The sequence below is a fragment of the Penicillium atrosanguineum genome (assembly GCF_028827265.1).
Source record: "Penicillium atrosanguineum strain IBT 20685 chromosome Unknown utg000007l_segment0_segment0, whole genome shotgun sequence".
Classification (NCBI taxonomy): domain Eukaryota; kingdom Fungi; phylum Ascomycota; class Eurotiomycetes; order Eurotiales; family Aspergillaceae; genus Penicillium; species Penicillium atrosanguineum.
Genome location: NW_026623139.1, coordinates 279,379 through 299,738, shown reverse-complemented (window position 1 = coordinate 299,738; position 20,360 = coordinate 279,379). Strand labels below are relative to the sequence as shown.

Here is a 20,360-nt window from a genome sequence, read left to right as displayed (position 1 = left end):
ATTACAATTTACAGAGAAGAGTACTATCAAAATCAAATATGGACTGGTATTGAGCAAGCAAATGAAGGGCAATCCATCACAGCAACTCTTCCTCTGTAAATTTCCACTGATATGATATCTGCAACATCGAAGCGAGAAGAACCATGTGTCTGGCGATCACGTATTCACAGCGAGATGAATAATGACTACCTATAAACTTCTAACCGGAAGGGAAACCAGCCTTCAGGTTAGCGTATTCCGAGGCAGGGTAACTGAGCTGGTTCTGGCCCTGGAGCAAGGCACCCGTTCCTCCAAGTGTGTTCACGACCTGTAAGTATTGTCAGGGAATTGTCAAGCGACGTTCGACCTGTAGTAACTTACAGTTGAGATCAAGCTGTCAGAGCCATTCTTGTCACTGCTGCTCTCCCACCACATACCACCACCAAGGCCCTTGGATTGGATGTACTGCGCCTTCTTCTGAGCGACCTGCGGTGTATCATAGCTGATCATGATCCGCTGAGTGGGGTCATAGCTGTAGCTGGCAACTTCCTGGTCAAGGTAGGTGACCGTAGCACCAGCCTGCGGAAGAGCCTTGTAATCCCAGACGCCGTTCTCCCAGCTTCCGCTTCCAACACCAGTAAAGCTCTTGCCCGGTCCGTCGGTTCCGTCAAAGGAACGTCCGTATAGCGGCATTCCCAAGACAATTTTGTCTGCGGGCACGCCGTTGGATGTGTAGTAGTTTATAGCTTGGTCCGTGTTGAATGGGGTACTTGCTGGGTTGGAGGTGGATGCGTAGACGTTTGCGTCGTGGCCCGAGATAGTGTCCCAGCTTCCGGCGTAGTCGTAGGCCATCAGGTTCCAGAAGTCAAGATACTGGTCCATCTGGGCAAGTTGGAGTATCTGGTAGTTAGAAGGTCCTGTGTCGATGTTTAGCAGAGTTAGGTGGTATTCTTGAATTATTCTTACCTGCAGGGCTAGCAACCGTGATGAGAAAGTGATACCCGCTCGCGTTGGCTGCACTGTAGCTGTCAAGAGCCTAGTTCATGTTAGCGCCAAATAGGCCTGCAATTTACTCCTTGGGGGATGTTCACCGAGCGCAAAGTTTTGAGAGTATTGACAAAGTCGCTAGCCTGGCTGCTGTTGGCAGGGTACTAGGTGAGTGTCAATATCGGGTCTTGCAAACTGAAATGACAAGGTAAATACCTCGTAATCAATGTCAATGCCATCAAGACCAAGGTTTTGCACAAGGGCCACGGCGGACGAAGCAAACAACTGTCTTCCTGCCTCGGTGCTCAAAGGACCGGCAAGGTTGCTCGAGTAGGTCCAGCCTCCAACAGACATGAGAACCTTCAAGTTTCGGTTCTTTTGCTTGAGCAAGAAGAGTTGTTTGATGCAGCCATAAACATTGGTGCCGACATCGTTCCAAGAGTCGGTGGGGTAATGTTTGTCAGTATCGGCATACGTGTCTGACAGGTAGATCTCGCCAGTGTCCGGGTGGACATTGGCAAAGGCATACAGGACATGAGTCAACTCCTCAATAGGAAGGCTTTGGGGCTGGTAGTTTCGGCCATAGATAGCCTGAAAGATGGATCTTGGTCAGTGCTTTGCTTGATAAGTAAAGGTGTATAGTGGTAACGACTGACCCAGTTGACAAAGTATGCGACAGAGCGGTATCCAGAGGTAGCACGAGCTTCCAGCTCAGTGGGGTTGGATCCGAGGGGATGGGCGGCAGCAGCATTGGTGAGCCATCCCAAGCCCAAGATAAGAGGAAGGACAAGTTGCATGATGGAAGATCGGGTTATGCCGAGGGAATGAAATCGAACCAGCGGTTTCAAGGGGATTTGTCGACGGGAAGGAAGCTGGGGAGAGAAGTGAGGGAAGAGGTATGAGAGAGGGCATTTATACAGAAGGCAAGACTAGGTAGCGATCGGATATCTCCCATTCACTATGAGTCCTGATCACATCGAGTCCAATGCCAACACTACCTAATCTCTCAACTCTGACGTGACTGTGACAATGAACAGGTCCGACTCCTGATCAAGAGATCCCACTTTCCGAATCCAGTCAATACAATCAACCCCATACTGTCGGAGGGTTCAGCGCAGGCACATGGTCAACGTGGGAGATTGTGATCACTCGTGTGAAGTATGAACGCCACATTCCAACAGAAACGAGAGAACCATTCGGAGCTGCCAAACACGTTTCACAATCTCCGCGTGGAGGGCATTCTTCATGTAACCGTCAAGCATGGAAACGTGCTTGGGGCCTTTGCTCCTCTCAGGTCCATACAGACTTGAGTGATTATCCAATCGGCGCCACAAATACCTGGGGATGGGTGACATCGTCATCTGCTTTGCCGCTGATCGTGCTCTGCAGATCCCTCGGCAGATCCCTCGGAAGGTATTTCGAAGCTATCTATGACCAATCTACGTAGATTAGCCTCGCACTCGCTAGTTATCCTGGGGGTGGGTGTTGCAGTCACGTCTTGGGCCTGAGTTTGTCTGTTGTAGCAGCGGGAATGTAACTTGGACAATATCAATATCACCCAAGCGAGGACTTAACTATTTGAAGCTAGCTTAATTTCCCATGTCAATATATGAGGAGGAGAGACAGGGATCTTCAAACAACTGGGGCGAATTAGAGTAGAATCAGGGTCCTCGGCAGGTGCCGCTCTGCAGGAACGCATCACCCGCGCGATAAGCCAACTTGATGAAATGTAACATCTTCGGACCCCATGGCTTTTCTCCCATGCGACCGGGCCATGTGCCATACCACCCAACGCGGAGTCCTGTCCAGATACTGTGACACGAAATCGAGGGTGTGACTCGGTTATCGAGTGGTAAAAGATGGAGTGGTATAGGAGGGCTTGCCAGCCCGGGCTTCCGTCGGACCGAACGTCCTACTTAGGGACAGAGTATTGGATAACTTTGTGCAAGATCTGATCGTGGTCTAGATCTGGCGGAGAAACAAGGTGAAACCTGCAGTGCTTGGCGCGGTCCGGATTGCAACAGAGCCCCTTTAACCGGGTATTACATTACATACCGCGGAGCTTGGTCTGACGGACTGAAAATGTACAGATTTACGGTGCAGGAAGCGAGGTAAGAAGCTAAGGGGAGTCCGAAGACTTGGGATATCCTGATATCTAGCTCGATCTACGAGCTGTTGTCGGCGCAAGACCAGGCAGCCGACCCTCCAGACTCTTTGTAAGTATCCATAATCGTGACAACAGACCCGTATGTACCTCCGATCATCAAAAAAGTTCCAGCAATTATAATGAAAACACACCAACCGACCATGAACATCCACTTGGTAGTTCGGTGGTCTTTGCCCTTGCTCCAGTTGTCGAACAGCCACATGCCGGCCATCGGCTGGAAGCACATAGGTGTACCAAGCAAGGCGCCAACGAGTGAGACAAGATCACTGAATACGGGAATAGCGCTGGCAATGATATAGGCGACTAATGTGGTGCCGAGTGTACATCCAATCCACACGCTCCAGTGGGTGACGGTGTTTGCTACCAAATGCCGGGAGCCGTGGAGGAGGCGGATGAAAACGTACTTGGCCGTGATCTGGGAAAAGTTTAGTATAATACCACAAGACCGATGCCGGGCAGAACTTACGTGGACAAAAAGCAAGGTGCTAACAATCAAGCCAGGAAGCGCGAAGCCATAGCTCACTATCTTCACGGTCGGGCCAGCCGAGCCGAGGGCGGGAGAGGAGACATAGGAGCCACAGAAGTAGTAGATGACAATGCCAATCGCGAGGTAGAATACGGTCACCACTGACTGGCAGAGGACCAAGGCACGGTTGTAATGGGTAGGGTCCCGCATCTCGGATGCGATGGAGAAGAAGGCCGGGGTGCCGGCGTAGGCGAAGACGATTGTCGTGACCGCGGTGATAGCTTCGGTGAATGTGGCATCGCTCTTCACAATCTTGTAATTGGGAACCCAGACGGCATCTTTGGGCGCAGCCGCGGGACGGTCTTGGATACCGACGGCGATGGTCACAATAAGAACTATGAGGCGATTAGATCAGACCCACGGTGCGGAGCGAAGGAGAATACTCACTCGACGTAAGAATACAGAAGAGACCAATCCACGCGAGCCACGATATCCGTCCTAATGTCCGAATACTGCCAAACAGGAATGCGACGATGGCGGCAATGGCGACGTAGACGGCGGTGCAAGTGGCGTGGGAGGAGACGGCGTTCAGACCGATGGAGATACCGAGCATACCAGAGCCAGCGACGAAGACCCACCCTAGGACTAGTCAGTCAACAGCATCGAGGGCTTCGTAGCGAAGGTCACTCACAGAGAATAAAGGCACCTCCCAGAACGATTCGGCCGAGTTTGCCGCAAAGCAGCTCACCGACATCGTCAATGCCGTAGACCTCACGATGCCTCAGCTTGAAGACACCGATAATGTAGTCTGACCATGTTGTAATGGCAGCAATGGTGCAGAGAACAATCACGCCGGGAACCACCCCTAGGGAATCGAAGGCCGTGGGGATTGAAAGGACACCGAGACCAATTTGGGTTTTCATCATCAGCACGGCCGTGCCCAGCCATCCTACCTAAAGGAATGTTAGCACGAAGGACAAGGACCACCAGGCCATGAGCCAAAAGCACGTACGCTTCGATAGTTCGGGCCATCACTCGTGATTTCACCAAAGACGGCATCATGCGAGCCTTCCTCGACCTGACCGAGATTCGACGGCACTGGCGTCAATGACTCCTGTTGTTTCTTCTCTATCGACATAATGGCAGGGGTAAAACAAAACAGTTGGGGTCCCATGAAGGGATCTGGGGACACTTTTAAAGTCCCGCCCAGGCTGGTTAGGGCCGGGTACCAAGCCCAATGCGTCTTCGGTATCGGTGGCGTGCGTCAGGGGCACAAGGAACTGGAATGGAACTCTGGGACTCTGGAACACTCGTATCTCACGTATCTTGGTATCTCGTAACTATCTCCAAGCCGCAGAACGCCCCCACCGAGATAAGGAACACAGGCCAACGTTATCTTGCGATCTGATAATTCGATTTCTTCTCTATTTTCCCCTGTCTTGACCTCTCGTCTGATTCTCTTTTATGACCCTCAATGCTACCCCCCACTTCGGAAGAGAAGCGCTCTAACTCTCCTCTCCCCGGATTTCGGAATCCTACCCAACGCTGTTCCCCCGCAAATGAACCGCCAAAGACCCAGAAAACCCGCTTTTTTGGGTGTGGAGGGACGCGCGAATTACGTCGGTCCACCTCTTAAATGCCTCACAGCCTCGGGAAAAGGTCCACTTTATACGACTTCCCTACACTAAAATGGTATACTAACATGGTTTGAGAAGGCGATCCACCATTCCGACTCCTGTCGTCGCGATTCCTAACTGGTTCCACGCTTATCGGGCGCCTTCCTGTCGTAGAAAACTGCCTATTCTACCGCTAACCGATACCTGCTTTAGGAAGGCGATCTCCTACTTGACCTGCTTTCCGGCATCGCGTGGCTGACGTTCTGACCGTGAGGTACCTCCGAGCCACGGTCTTCCCTTATATACAAGACCCCTTCATCATGGGGGTCACCCGGCCCGGTTCCCGGCTCCTCCGAATCTGGGGCACCGGATGACCCCGCCGACAGTGCGCTCTACGCGACATGCGACCCCTAGCGACGTACGCCTCGAACGGATACACCCCTAGTGGCTGTGCCTTACGGTCTTACGATGCAGGGTGAATCTCCGGGGGTCTACGAGCCGACGCGACCAAGACATTGTGACCAATTTTCGAATGTCCGTGTTGCCCCAAAGCTCGAGCCAAGTCCATCGGGCGTTGAGTGTTGGGGTAACCGGGGACTTTTTCACCGAAACAGGATAACCAGGATACTCGGGACCTTTCAAAACAAACACACGATCGCGAGGATTCGGAACACAATTGCCAATGGACTCACCTGTCGCGGCGCCAATGGTTTCAACATCTGCAATGGTTCCCGTGCCGAGATGGAGCATACGGGGCAAGTGGAGAGGAGAGGGAGCTCCATGAACACGGGATGATTCCATCGCAATTGAAGCCCAGTAGCCAGACCAACGCGCCCCGGACAATTGTGGAGGAGATGGTGGATCGATGATAGATGGTGCCATAACTCCAATCAGTGGACCGGATTGTAATTGACGCACGTGTGGGACGATCTGAGGTCAAAGATGCTCCATGGCCCCGGCGCGCGTGAGTGACAATTCTGCGCAGGCATGTAATTTTCCACCTTTTCCTTTACCAGAGATCAAATGTCTTTTCGAAAAGTCTCCGCGGGCTATCAGCCTCCAATACCTGATAACTTAAGCGCCACGGTCACGCCGGTTGCCTTGCTGATGTGGTTTCAAGGGGCGATGGAAAGCCTTACTCGCTCCCTTGCTCTGGTTCAGGTCACAAGTACAACACCACGTTCCACTACGAGTCTAGACCGGTTAAACCGGAGCCATGCGTGACTCTCCAGGTCGGTCTGTTAATTGAGGAAGTAGACTTTGAGGCTTGGAGGGTGGCCAAATGGACCGACGCCTCGTTGGTTGTGGCGTTGAAAAGCCTTGTCCATTTCAACCTTAAATGGGGGCTCTTATCTAATAAGATAAATGTTTCTAACCAATCCGTAGATCCTGACCCCGTGAGGAAAGCAAGAGTTTCCGGGCCCATGGGCAATAACACCCGATGCTATTTGATAGGAATCAACTGCTATTTTCATGGCATTTCACGTAATTGACCACATTTAAATGATCGTATCAAATCTCGCATCAGATATCAGATTCTATTGATACTTTTGTTATTTAGATATCTTTCTCATGCTATCTGACTCGACCGTCTTTCATATTGGGGCTGCTTTAAATCCGGAGAGACATGCCACTGATCAACCATTTAGCAACTATCCGGATAACGACCAGCCAGATCTATCACCGTTTCTTCTAAATCTCTTCGAAAACTGCCAATCCGAAAACTTGCACATTCAGCCGGAAGAGCTTCTTGACCTCTGACCCTTGCTGTGCCCGTATAGTAATTCCATTTGGGGGTACGTACTCCTAGGATGACACCATACTGAAAGGTTTCATTGACCCGCAAGCCCCTCGCATGAAGATGAAGCACAGCCGCCCTTACGGAGTATCTAAATACCATATGAGAATCGGCTTTTATGCCCGCGAAATTAACCACTTTGACCACTTCTTTCTTCCTCTAGCCCCAAGAGAGTGACTCTCTTCCGTGAACCTGATGCTGATTCCCCGAACGGCAGGATTCTCCGGGCGAATCTCCGGAAGATGCGCACGACCTCTGCATCGCTTATCATTCGCCAATATTGGCATGCCCTAAACCACTGCCACTGTCAGCTGCGAGTTTGATATGAGCTGCGTCGGCGATAGTCACTTTCGCCGTTTCTAGGCACGCATTTTAACTTTATTACCTACGACCAACACAAACGTTGACACATTATCGATCAATTAAGCTCAAAGTTTTCTGTCGATAATCTGCCACCAGAAAGGTTTCTTTCCCCTCATCTAGCCACGTAGTTCTTCCGGGGGAAATCCTGATACCGGTCTGTCTCTGGGTGCTCTCGGGTCCATTAACCGGTCTTTGCTTACTATGGCAATGGCACATCGTAAGCTAAGCCTCTACGGCGGTTCTTCAAGAAAATATGGTCAGGAAGGTGCCCGCTTTACTTGGTAATAATGAGGATGCCATCTTCGCCCCAGGTTCTAGCGTATTTCTTCATCTCGTAGAGTCACCAACGCTTGAGCCAAACCTCTACAAGAGCGTTACATCATCGATTTCTTCATCTTCGATATATATAATGGTTCTCCGGTGCCTAAGTGTTACTTTTAACGCTACCCAAAGACCTGCCGATGGCAGTCTGGCCCTGCAGACTGGGCGACACCAACGAAGGGAACACACAAAACACTCCCATGGCCTATAAGAGGTCTTGAGAGCGGTCTCTGGAAGAGCAAAGAGCTTTACCCCTAATGCTGCATCCTGAATCAAAGAAATTGGTGAAAAAGGTAGTCATATTCGGGTGATTGCTCATTACATTTCTTCCTTCAACGAGGTGCGCAATATTTGCGTTTACATGTGAACTTAGAATACCCCAGCCTCTCACACCTGGCCGTTATGCCGTTGATGGCTTTCTGACACCCGTGGGCAATGTGAGTGTTGGGTTGTTTCAACGCCTGGATGCCTATTCTCGATTGTTTCCTAACTTGAAAATTCTATTGTTGAGCATGATCTCAATAAACATGCTCATTCTCAGGGGCACATGTACGTTATGATTATCGTGTTCCTGGAAGTCATCCTCCAGCTGTCTATAGGTCTCCATCTGCATTTATTTCTACACATCTTCCTTTGTTTCCTACCTACACTATTTCCCTTCGTTTCTCTCCTGTGCCTTCTACCTTTTACTATCTCGTTCTTTCCGACGTCCTTGACTTAGCTGGCTGTGTCCCGATATTAACACCGCCTCCCAAAATTCCGAGCTATGGTCACCGCCGCTGAGTGCGTCCTCTCCCTACCGGAGCTGGTCTCCATTATCCTCTACTGGGTCTACTTCTCCGAAGCCAAGGCGTGGTACACAGCCAAGTTTGCCTTCTTCGGCCTGTCCGATGATGGTAAAAGACCCAACGGCAGCTGTACCCTGGCCGTAGCCTCACGAGTCAATAAGCTGTGGTACTATGAAGCAGTGCGGCTTCAGTGGGCAGACCCCACACGCATGTCTGGTCATTCGATCCATTACCGGATTGGGTCTCTCCCCTCCATGGAGCAACGACAGTTGTATGCCGGCTTCGTCAAGTCTGGGACGCTGCCCAAATGCCACTCCAAGAACGTCAAGGCGCACGGCCGATTGGTTGAGGGTGTGTTCTTTCCCAAGCTCCGGGCATTACGATACCGACTCGCGGCAAACGCGAAGAGGATCTTTCTAGCCGACATCGACGCTCCTGAAGTCGACACCCTTCACGTCCACATCGGGGGACAGGAACACTTGGACGTTGAATTCAGCGAGAAGGTAGTGTATCGGCTCATCAAAGTTGTCAAGGTTGGTTTCCGCTACGTTTGTACGGGATCTGTGCTGACATCCAGCTGTCTATGATGTAGAAGCGCTACCCGAAGCTGCAAACGATTTACTTCGAAGACCCAAGAAACAACATTAATCGCGAGACAATGAAAGAAGTTGCAAAAAGCTACAAGGTTATCGAATGGACAGTGTCGGATAATGGCGAGGAGCTCGAAACCAATGGACTTTAGCCTCGATGTGTGGTGCCGGGCTCGAAGCCTGAGATGGGATCGGGTCATGTCAAGGGTTTTAATCATTCTTCCACCGAGACAAAAAAGACAATCAGACAATCATTTGCTTTCATTTCACGAATAGGTAGAAAATGAATGATTCTTGATTCAGTTGGAATTGTTGCCTGGAGGAGCTGCCTACACGGCCACCCGGTGGCCCATCTCTGCTGGCTGCCATAGTGAATGAGTTCAAGTTGGATGGCTGCTCATTTTCCGTTGACTGTTTGTTGAACCGATGATCGGCTGAGAGTATATGAGGCCTTGTTTACTCTGGACCAACTTGAGACGACCAATCTTTGTACTTATTTGACTTTGTGTGCTCACAAGTTGGGGAAGGTGCCTTGAGGAGTGGATGTATAAAGCACGGGTTCCTCTTTTCAAACGTTCCTCATCCTTGCACCATATTCATTACCACATTTTCATCTTCACACTCCCTCTCACTAGAGACAAAGCTTCCGTATCTACACACACGCAAAGCAGCATCATCATGCCAAAAAGAAAACGGGGAAACGGCCCCCTCACAGTCACTTCGCGGGTCACCCTCTTGCCAGAAATACTGGGAATGATCTTTTCTTACCTTACCGACGACAAATATATCGGCTTGGGAGGCGATGGCACCCGAAATGGCCTCATAAAGACGGCCATTGTGCCCGCCATATACCAATGTCTCTTCGTGAACTCCACCTGGTTCCATGAAGCCGTGCGCATCCTCTGGCAAACCCCCACGACTGAAAACATATTCCCGCTCGCTCGCTGCTTCCAGAATATCCCTCAATCTCGTCAACAGTTCTATGCCAACCTCGTGAGGAAGTCTAACCTGGTCGGCCATTATAAACGTGGGGTTTTTCCGTTCGGCAATGCGAGGACATACATCGATGCGCTCTATGGCTTGAGTTTCCCGAAGATTCACACTCTAGACGGGATCTTCGCGGCTAACAAGTATGGAGAAAACATTCCCTGGATCCATGCTCCGGCAGTCACGTTGTTGTCTGTATACTTTCACTATTATTACCTGGCGCCAATTCCCGCAGAGGGCACGCCGCCTTACTATCTCAGCCGAAAATCGGAGCATAAAATCGTTCAGTCTTTGGTCTGCCTCATTACGGTAACACTCACTTGTCTGTCATTGCTCACTCTGATACTAATCGAAAATGTTACTTTAGAATCGTTTTCCGGCAGTGAAATGGGTTGTCCTGCAATGTCAGAGTGCGCCCTCGCAAATGATCGAGTGGCTCGCTTTGAAGTTGCCCACAGTACATGTTACATCAGGGATTGGTGCCAAAGAGGCAATGCTGCAACAACGGATTTCCCTAGGTCAGAACTGAGTCTTTGAATAAGGATTACGAGGGATACCATGAGGCGTGGCATCGTACATCGTGGACTTCATCGTGGGCTTCATCGTGGGCTTCATCTATCTCGGTTGATCGTTTGCTCCACAATTCAAAGTTTAATAAGAACCAAAATTTCCATGATGTGCTTGATTAAGTAGAAAATCGTATTCTAAAAACATGAGTTTGCGCTTCAAAATAAAGGAAAGGGTATATTCAAACAAGGATCGAGATCAGCACCAAAATCAACACAACTTTTATGCACATGCAACGCATGATGGGGGTATTATCAAGTAAAGAACCAAGCTAAAGAAAGAAACATGCACTGGGTGCTCATGTAGCAGCGACACGGGGGGCAGAAGAAATGGTCTCCGAGTACTCGGGTGGTGCGAGGCTCACATCGATGACTGCCTCGGTGGTGGGCGGGCTCACAGTGCGGGGCCGGAAGAATGCGTTTACTTCTTCTTGAGTGACGATAACGCCCTCGATGGCAGACTTGAGGGTATCGTATTTTGGCTGGGTGGTGATCTGAATCGGAAGACGGAGGTAAATTGTTGGCGTGAGGACGTTGGTGCCAGGAGTGTGATATGTTAGGGAGAGGTCGAGGGAGTATGTGCGAGACATCAGGCATGAGTGGAAGGTTGGCACGAATGTCTTGGTTTTAGGGAGTGTGATGGGGATCACGACTGATGCGGTGTAGTAGGTATCTCCGAGGAATTCGGAAGACGGGCTGACTGACTGCTCTGAGGCTGTTGAGGAGGTTGAGTTCAATGAGTCGCGACGATCGGCGTCGGAAAGAATGGAGTGTTTCTGCCATTGGGCGGAAGCTACACACATTGTGGACAAGGGGACGGTCTCAGTGAAGAGGGCCTGTCCGATCTGGGAGAAGGGCGTGGTGCCAGCCTGGCAGGGGAAGTCCTCCCAGGGAGTGGCACTGTAGAAGGTGCTCACCTTGAGCTTACTGACCATGGAGCCGAGGCGAGGTGGTTGCTCGTTGCCCACGGGGTCAAATCGAAGCTGAACGGTAGCCACAGTGCTCACAGTATCGCGGGCATCACAGCTGGGAGGGGATAGTCGAATAGGCTTTGGCTGCGCAGACGCGGCTACCAATCGCCCCAGCTTTCCGCGCAGGAATCCACGCTTCACGCTCTTCTCCTTCCGAGTGCAGTAGTATGTGTGGTCGACCGTGTTGATAGGGGCCTCCTCCTCGACCACGGGGATAATGCGAACCTTCTTCGCAACATTGGCCAACGCTTTGATCTGGCGATGATCGGCCGTGGATCTCTTATTGACTGCGGCGCGAATGATATATGAGATCTGGCTCATATCCGGGGCCATATCATCGAGCAGTGTCTTTCCATTGCCGGCCAGCATGGGATCTCCCAAAGTCGGCGGGAGCATAGTGTGAGATCGGTGGACCTGGTGGTTGTTCCTGGAGTGAGTGCACACCTGGGGAAGCAACTGGTCGGGGACGACGAAGGTAAAGGGAAAGCTGTATTTATGACCAGCTTCGAAGAGTCGCGGGGTGGAGTATTCTGTTTCATCCACGGGTTGGCGGAGCTTCAGGAACATCTGCTGGGATCCTGTACGGCCCGGACACGATGCACGTTCTACCGTGGTGTGCGATGTACCTAAGTCGGGCTTAGATGCGAGATAAGCAAAAACTGTGGAGGAATCTTACCTTGTAGGACAATTTCCACTTCATCGAAACGTGTCTCCTGGTCGACAGTGATGGATACAGTCCCCTCAATCTGATCACCCGTTGTATAGGAGTTGACCAGGCCCGGTGTCTGATCTAGCAGGTTGATCTCGATCTTGGGCTGCGATCGCCGGGTGAAGACATCGAGAGACTCGGAGCCCTTGCTGATTACGGAGGTCGCAACCATTGTATCGCGCTCTCGAGGAAGAGGGATCGAGGTACAGAGGGGCAGAAGAAGAAGTTGAGCAATAAATCAAGAGATGGATCAGTCCCAAAAATCAGGAATTCAGAGTGATTTAAAGCACCAAAAAAAAAAAAAGGATGTAGAAAGTGGAGCCGTGGACAACCGCAGTTCACTTCAAGGAGGGGCCCCGTCTTATAGTCCCTAGTGTGAGTATCTCAGACTGTGACTGTGACCGTGAATGCAAATGCAAACGAGCTTATGGTGAGGATTGTTAATCGTCATGAGTCACGTCCGCGTCGAATAACCTTTAGGGGAAACGAGCTGGCGCCCATCGTCTGCAGCTGCAGTTAAAGGTTAAAGCGAAGAGTGGTAAGCCTCCTACATCGGCACGCCCTTGTCTTGACATTCTTGCTAGTCATCTCATCCTACCATTCTGTTCTCGGCTAAGATCGTGCTAAGGCCGCGGTGAATTGAACATATGCCGAGATGAAATGCCATTCCCTCGACTTCCTCCCTACGATGTACGCCCTATGCACACCTATATTCTCTCTAGCGAGTGCTTTGGTGTCACAACACAGGCTTGAAGGTGGGGCTAGGGGCCGGTGGAGCGCGCCTTACGCCGACATTTGCACGCCCTTCGAGAGTCTCCACTTGAACTACTCTACATTCCCCGACGCTCGGTCGTCACTATGGCCAATCACTAGTAACAGCCACGATGCCCCGGGGGATTTCAAAGCACGGACATGGGGAATGGTTCCGCATATCGCGTCGATGACTCTCGTCATTTGGCTCTTTTGTTCTTTTTTTCCAGTTCCCACTTGAATTGCATTCCCCCTAAATATGACATGCAATGTGACACCATCGCGGCTCTAGGATTTTCCCGAGGAGAACGGCGACGCTGGTAGCCGGTTTTCGGACGCCCCAGAATTTTCCGCCCTTAACCGAGGCTTTTGTCCCTCCCGAGTGGGTGCTGTTCGGACTTCACCACGGGATCAGGGCGGATATGTGTTCACACACGGCGTAAATCTCGGTGTACTTTCGGTTGGCCGTAACGAAGGGATCGGTCTCGATTCCGATCGCCCAAGTGATCTACATGATGTCCTAGGATATTTCATATGAAGCGAAGATTTCTTCCAAATGTGGTTTCAATAATGGGTTTCTATTCAACTATGTACCTGGGCCTTACGGGATGTCCCGACAGATAAATTACGGTGTATACCCGTGGTGCAAAGCGGATAAAACCGTACTCAAAAAACGTCGACGCGTGGTGACCACGCTTCTTCTCGTCTCATACAGGCCACTCGTCGTAACGAGCGGGCTGCATCCAGCTCAAGATTAGCCGAGTGAAGCGGCAGACCGAGCGAGGCAAGAGACCTTCTCCGAAGAGATGTCTAGAAAGAATAAAATGCAAATGGAAACGAGAAAAGGTGGCACAAGCCGTGATCAAAGAATGCGGTCAATGCCGCCAAGTGGTATCGATTAACAGGTACTAGGTATCTGAAGCCCAGAGCACAAACGCCATCATCAGAATCCCACCTACCCCAGAAATAAATTAGTACGCCACCCGAGTTCGCATATCAGAGATCTTGCGCTCGATCTCGCGGACAGAGCGATCCAGCTCGCCCGCAATCATCATCTTCGTATCATTGGGTAGCAGGAAATACATCTCGCAAAGGTCGCCATCAATGACGCCCTTGGAAGGTGCATAGTACCCACGGTAGATCAGGTGGTCGCGGCCAGCCAGAGGGGGCTGCTGCGCGGCGAGCTGCATCTCCAGACTTTGGAAGAAGTCAACGTCCTCGCGGCTGGCGAACGGCACAAACATGCCGATCGTGCCTTGGAAGCCCGTCCACACCACAATGTCACGACCACCAGCCACCAGTTGAGCTTTGTGGATACTGGTCGGGACATCTTGCGTGTAGTAGTGAACCATCAGCTCTAGGCGGTGGGGAGTGCCCTGAAGGTAACCGCGCTCGTGAACGAGGTGGGCACCGGATCCATCCTCGTCGGCCTCTTCTGAGACCTTGGTCGGGCAGCGCATCATCCAGAGATTACCGAACTTGTCACCACCCGCGGTGGTTTCATAGTCAACCATGGCCGTCGCGGTCGTCCAGCGAGCAATGGAGTCATCCACAAAGGGAATCAAAATGTTCTCCTGGTACTTGTAGACGACATAGGTAACACTCTCGCGGACATCGCTAACCACAATTCGGCTTCCTTGCGTCTGGAGTCCCACAATAGTCTTGGGGACGACAGGGGCTTGGCACTTGCGGAGAAGCTGTTTCATACCGAGGTCATACAGACGAAGAATGGGGCCGACACCGGCAAGAACCTTGCCCTGGAAGGCAAGAAGGGCAAGGGGAGGCTCCTCAACCTTGGTCTTGTGAATAAACTCCAGCTCGCGCCCATCCTCCTGGAATCGGTAAATATGAATGAAGCCACCAGCGTGAGACGGAGGCAAGGAGACCATGTCTTTAGCAGTACCCACAACCAGGAAGGTTTCACCGTCTTGGCTGGCGAACGGTACTGCAGCAACACTGACCGCCGCCTCGTTTTCGTCCAGATCCAGTGTAAACACGACTGACTTGGAAGAGATAGGATCCACAATCTGGATGCAAGAGGCCCAATGACCAGTGCCACGAGGGTAGCCGAATTCGTCAGGCGGCAGAACCTCGAATTCGCCATTGGCGTGCGACTTGGAATCCTGAATCAGACTCTCCCGCGTAGCAGGAGACAGGACGTTATTGTCGGATTCAATAACGTAGAATAGCGGTTGCTCAGGGTGTTGAACAAAGCGACGCGGTGTGTGAGCAAGAGGGATGGATTCCTGAAGCATGTTGTTGTCGAGTTTCTCGATAGAGAAAATCCTAGTAATTGTCAGTGACAATATCCCAAAGCAACGGTCAAATGCAAACGGTGGCAGGTGAATGATCTCAGTAGGAACAATTGGAAAATATTAAAAAAAGTTTGTCCTCATAAATAATTTCGGGCCCTTATTTTCATCATATGATCATGGAAGGAATGGGATGGGATATCAATGCAATGCTGGAAGTATAAAACGTACCTTAGGTTACGGCCTTGGATACCGATCATACCCTCGACACACTGCTCACTGGAGAAGTTCCAACCCCACTCAAGAGGCGAATAGTCCAGCGGAGTCAGCATGAAGCCCTTAGTTTGCGGGTCGGAATATCCAAGCCATGAGCGGGAGCTAAGAGCCAGGACGGCTGTCTGGCCTTTGACAGAGACCTGGGACAGTTTGACGGGCTTTGCGCCCAAGAAGCGAGTCCGTGTATCAGACAGCTCGCCAGTGACTTCATCTAGAACTGTGCGAAGGTACACACCGGAATAAAGACCGATGTGCAGATAAAGGGTGGTGCCGCCGGAGCTTGAATCAGCCATAGCCATGATGTTCAATGAAGAGGGGGCAGAAGTCAAGGCTTGAACAGACTTGTTCTCCAGAGTTGAGTCTGGGTCAAGGCTGAGGATACGGACAGTAGAGTCGTCGCAACCGACAGCCAGGAAGGAACTGCGCATTCGGCCCTCGGGAACCTGGCCCAGACTGAGAGAGGTGACGGTACCAGACATTTGCCGCCTCTCATCATACTCGGCTAAGGTGCCATCTGTGTCCATTTCAAAGTACACAATTTCACCAGAGCTGAGAGCCACGGCCACTTGGCGCTCGTTCGTAGCAGCAGCGACGATGGAACGATGCTGTGGCGCGGGCCACTCGTTGACTCGGCCACCCGAGAGGAGGTGACGAATACCCCGAGGATGCACTTGAATCAAGGAATCTTCGCCAAGCTGCTGCACGGCCAGCGTGGGTGCAGTAGAGAGGAACCCAGTATCGCTGACTTCCTCCACGATCTCACCAATACTCAAAACCAGAGTACCATTGGCGAAGGAGAGGACAATGTACGCATCATATTCATCGCCACGCGTCAACTTCGTCGTCCAGACAGCGGAAGGCGCAGTTTGGAGTTGCGACTCCACGATCTCAGAGACCTCCAAGCCATGCTTGAGTGTCCGGAAGGTACTGCGGGCGCCAGTGCCGCAAACCGAGTAGATTTGAGGCGCATCGGCCTCTGTGAGATTGGCAATTTTGCTGTCAATCAATGGGTTGAGAGAGCTCAAAACCTCCATGAGATTGAGGTTCTCGGCGGCGCGAGGACGGAAGAAGATGGGGTCGTAAGGGACAGATGGGTCGGCAGAATAATTGTCGCTTGAGAATTCAAGCTCCACATCATCGTCACCGAGCTTCTCAAATTGGTAGAAGTGGTGATTGCCTGATTCGCTGGCAACATAGAGGAATCCGCTCTTGAGAATCAACAGATTTGATGCAACGGGAACGGTGTCGAAATACTTGATCTTAAGACTCTGGACTTCTCCAGTCAACTGACCGTTATCATCTTCGACCATGTCAAGCGTGAGCTTGAACATGTCACCGTCGTCGGTTTGGAGGAGGAAGAAGAATGCGCCTCGCATCTTGTGCATCACTCCGGAAACGATGGTCCGCTTCCGCTCGGGGTTCTCTGTGGGTCCACTTCGACGGGGAATGGGCACACGGAACGCGTCCTGGTTGGAGTGCCGATACGTAACGCTGTCTTCGGCACAAACCAGAACACCACTGGGGCCGTCTGCACCACCAGGGACTTGGAACAACATGTTCGCAGTGCGGTCGACGGGGTCAGACCACTTGCGGACAACATGGTTGAGTCCAAGATCAAGCTCGTAATAGACCAAGACCTTCTCGATCTCTGCATATGCTTGTCCGGTGGGGTCTTGATCGGCCTCGGAGTAATCGACCTCAAGGGCAGCGAAGACAGGGTTCTCATAGCCAACATCCAGTGATATCATGGCAAACACAAGTGTCTGGGCCTTGTGCGCCTCCAAGGGTGACGAGATGGTGAGTTCCGCCTGGGAGTTACGGTTGAGAACATAGACCAGCTTGTTCTTTTCCACAGATGCAATCAAACATGCACGTCCCTTGGGGTCCACGGCAAGATACTGCCCGGGAACTACCCTGCGAACACCAGACTTGCCAAATGTTTCCAGATGGATCCGGTTGAAACGGTTCTGCGAGGGGACGTACTCGATGATGGTAATACGACCCGAATCGGAGCCGATAATAATGTAATCTAGATACTCATGTCTCAGCACAGTTCGTAAACTTGTGTTAACAGCGTCAACGTTGCTGGCCGGGGCAGGTCCCGCCCTCAAGGGGCCGGCTCGGAAAACCAGGACCGTGCTACCCGGAAAGCTTGAAGAATCACTAAGTTGAACTCGTAAATGCAGACACGGGTTAAAGAAAAACATACCTTTGTTACTTCCAGCAAGCCTGAATGCTGCTAGCGAGCGGATGATGCCGAAGACATCCTGGGTAAAGATTGGTGTGACCTTTCCCTGAGTCGGATCCGGACGGTGGATGGTAAGCTTGGAACCGGACGCAGTGACGATCTGCTGCTCCTTAGTCCCAGAAAACTGACCCAAGATGGCCTGTGTGATCGCAGTTGGAGGCTGGATCGTCAAAGAGTACATAAACATGTGCGAGGTGGTAGCCATGGTGGGCAGCTAGCTCACGGGTTTCCGCCCAAAAACACGCAGAAAGACGCGGATTTTACACGCAATTGCAGTCCAGGCGATGTGATGATCACATCAATCCCATTGCTGCTGGGTGGAGTCAGTGAAAAAGGAAGACTCCTCCTGAAAAATTGGCCACAACTGGTGGTGGAAAACAAGAGAACGAGCTTGCAGAAAGGGAAAGATCCAGAGGTGCAAAATTGCAGTGCGAAGCTCCCGAATCACGTGCAGAACGATCGGATTCGACCGCCTTCTGCAATCAGTTATGTAATATGTCTGGACTATGGAACACCTTGCTATCTCACTTGCCCAACCTCTTTGCCTTCAATCTGCTCCTGCGCATTGCTCTTTTGTTACCGCTGAGTAGTCCTATATAACGTCTCTCCTGGCTTGACGATCCTCTTTGCTTAACCGCCCGATCTCTCACTTCTCTCCACGGCCCCAACCCCCCACCCGGTGGCTCCCTCAAACTTGCCAACCATGGCCGATGACACCGGAGTTACTGAGGATACCTCTATCACCTTCACTGTCAAATCTTCCACCGATGCCAAGTTCACCCTGGCCCTCCCTATCACTACACTGGTTTTGGAACTGAAGCAGAAGCTATCAAGCTCTGAATATGCCGACACCCCCGCGGATCGCCAGCGTCTGATCTACTCCGGTCGAGTTCTGAAAGATAATGAAACTCTAGAGAGCTACAAGATTAAGGATGGCCACACTATTCATTTGGTCAAAAGCGCTGCGAGCAATCAGCAGCGTACGAGCCCGGCTGGTCAGGCCAGTTCGACAACTGCACCTGCTGGCGCCACCCCGACTCAACCCGCTGCCGGTGTCCCCGCTAACCTCGCTGCCGGTACTGGTAATAACCCTCTGGCCGGTCTTACTGGGGCACGGTATGCTGGATTCGCCCAGCTTCCCGGCGCAGGTCTTTTTGGGCCAGATGGTGGGGTAAGCAAGCCCTAATATCATATGACCGCTTGTCGTCACACTTTCGGATTTACTGACATGCCATTGGATTTAGATGGGCCCTCCTCCGGACTCGGACCAAATGTTGAATATGCTCGAGAACCCCCAGTTCCAGTCACAGATCAACGAGGCTCTGCAGAACCCCGCGATGATCGATATGATGATACAACAAAACCCCATGCTTCGTGACATGGGGCCTACGGCACGACAGATGTTGCAAAGTCCAGAGTTCCGTCGCATGATGACTGATCCCAATCATATTCGCCAGATGATGCAGGTCCAGCGGGCGATGGGTATGGGCCCCGGCGGCGCGGGCGGCGAGTCAGCCTTTCCCGCCCCAGGCGTAACCAACACTACCGCCCAAGAGGGGCAGAACACCGAGCAGCAAGCCCCTCCCAATCCTTTTGCTCAAATGGGACAGATGGGACAAAATCCCCTTGGAAACCCATTCGCTCAGCTCTTTGGAGGTGCTAATCCTTTTGGCAACCTTGCCACCGCTGGTAACGCTCAGCCGGCTGGTACACAGGAAGGCCAGAACACCACAGAACGATCCGCAACGGGCGAGGGACAGACTCCCGAAGCTGGCCAGGCTCAGGCCCAAGCTCAGAACCCATTTGCTTCGTTGCTCAACCCAGCTTTGCTTGGCGGCAACGGTGGTGCCCAAGGCATGAACCCCTTCAACCCTCAACAGAACCCGTTCCTGCGTGACCCCGCACTTATGCAACAGATGATGCAGGCTATGGGTGGACAAGGTGGAGAAGGTGCTGCTGCTGGTTCGAATCCGCTGGCATCTTTGCTCGGGGGCGGCGGTTTCGGTGGTGGCTTTGGTGGTTTCGGCTCTCCGCAGCCGGCTGACAACCGACCCCCAGAGGAGCGCTATGCTGATCAGCTCCGCCAATTGAACGACATGGGCTTCTTTGAATTTGAGCGAAACGTTACAGCTCTGCGTCGTGCCGGCGGTAGTGTTCAAGGGGCTATCGAGGATCTCCTGAACAACCCGTCATGAGCACACGCTCTCTTCTTTTGTCGCGCATTTTTCATGTTTATCTCTTAGTTGACCTATCCCATGGCCCTTGATGTCTGATGGTAACGACCGACTTCTGAGTGCTGATGACCTCACATTACCCTTTTTCGCATGTTTGTCCGTGGAAGTGGATCTTTCCTTTCTTTTCAGCCTGGATCGGCCTGGATGTTAGCGTTTCTTGATGGCTGTTGACCACTCCAATGCCATATTCGGTTTGCCTTCGGAATCCTCAAATCTCTAGATTTAGATCTTGGAGTCACAGTAGAAGTACTGCCCATGTTGTCTTGTATTCCCTTCTTATTGGATATCGGTA

At 51.7% G+C, this 20,360-nt stretch overlaps 7 protein-coding genes across 7 annotated transcripts; 3 read left to right on the top strand and 4 right to left on the bottom strand.

The window, feature by feature from the left end:
* Positions 1-199: 199 nt before the first annotated feature.
* N7443_008302 (glycoside hydrolase family 18 protein) lies at positions 200-1,763 on the bottom strand (the record flags this gene model as incomplete). The annotated part of the gene is made up of 6 exons (XM_056888358.1): positions 200-307; positions 361-896; positions 946-1,015; positions 1,071-1,130; positions 1,183-1,557; positions 1,623-1,763. The coding sequence occupies 6 exons, from the start codon at positions 1,761-1,763 to the stop codon at positions 200-202; spliced, it is 1,290 nt and encodes a 429-aa protein (XP_056737660.1).
* A 1,368-nt stretch (positions 1,764-3,131) lies between these two features.
* On the bottom strand, positions 3,132-4,737 carry N7443_008301 (uncharacterized protein; the record flags this gene model as incomplete). Its single annotated transcript, XM_056888357.1, has 5 exons — positions 3,132-3,548; positions 3,600-3,994; positions 4,047-4,238; positions 4,291-4,552; positions 4,612-4,737. 5 exons carry the CDS (start codon positions 4,735-4,737, stop codon positions 3,132-3,134), a joined length of 1,392 nt encoding a protein of 463 aa, XP_056737659.1.
* A 3,726-nt stretch (positions 4,738-8,463) lies between these two features.
* On the top strand, positions 8,464-9,072 carry N7443_008300 (Tryptophan synthase beta chain; the record flags this gene model as incomplete). The annotated part of the gene is made up of 1 exon (XM_056888356.1): positions 8,464-9,072. One exon carries the CDS (start codon positions 8,464-8,466, stop codon positions 9,070-9,072), a length of 609 nt encoding a protein of 202 aa, XP_056737658.1.
* Positions 9,073-9,753: 681 nt separating this feature from the next.
* Positions 9,754-10,591, top strand: N7443_008299 (uncharacterized protein; the record flags this gene model as incomplete). Its single annotated transcript, XM_056888355.1, has 2 exons — positions 9,754-10,371; positions 10,430-10,591. 2 exons carry the CDS (start codon positions 9,754-9,756, stop codon positions 10,589-10,591), a joined length of 780 nt encoding a protein of 259 aa, XP_056737657.1.
* A 336-nt stretch (positions 10,592-10,927) lies between these two features.
* On the bottom strand, positions 10,928-12,480 carry N7443_008298 (arrestin (or S-antigen), N-terminal domain protein; the record flags this gene model as incomplete). The annotated part of the gene is made up of 2 exons (XM_056888354.1): positions 10,928-12,225; positions 12,276-12,480. 2 exons carry the CDS (start codon positions 12,478-12,480, stop codon positions 10,928-10,930), a joined length of 1,503 nt encoding a protein of 500 aa, XP_056737656.1.
* A 1,549-nt stretch (positions 12,481-14,029) lies between these two features.
* Positions 14,030-18,039, bottom strand: N7443_008297 (DDB1/RSE1 family protein; the record flags this gene model as incomplete). The annotated part of the gene is made up of 3 exons (XM_056888353.1): positions 14,030-15,344; positions 15,542-17,615; positions 17,796-18,039. 3 exons carry the CDS (start codon positions 18,037-18,039, stop codon positions 14,030-14,032), a joined length of 3,633 nt encoding a protein of 1,210 aa, XP_056737655.1.
* Positions 18,040-18,537: 498 nt separating this feature from the next.
* N7443_008296 (ubiquitin domain-containing protein DSK2) lies at positions 18,538-20,029 on the top strand (the record flags this gene model as incomplete). The annotated part of the gene is made up of 2 exons (XM_056888352.1): positions 18,538-19,005; positions 19,079-20,029. 2 exons carry the CDS (start codon positions 18,538-18,540, stop codon positions 20,027-20,029), a joined length of 1,419 nt encoding a protein of 472 aa, XP_056737654.1.
* Between the last annotated feature and the right edge of the window lie 331 nt (positions 20,030-20,360).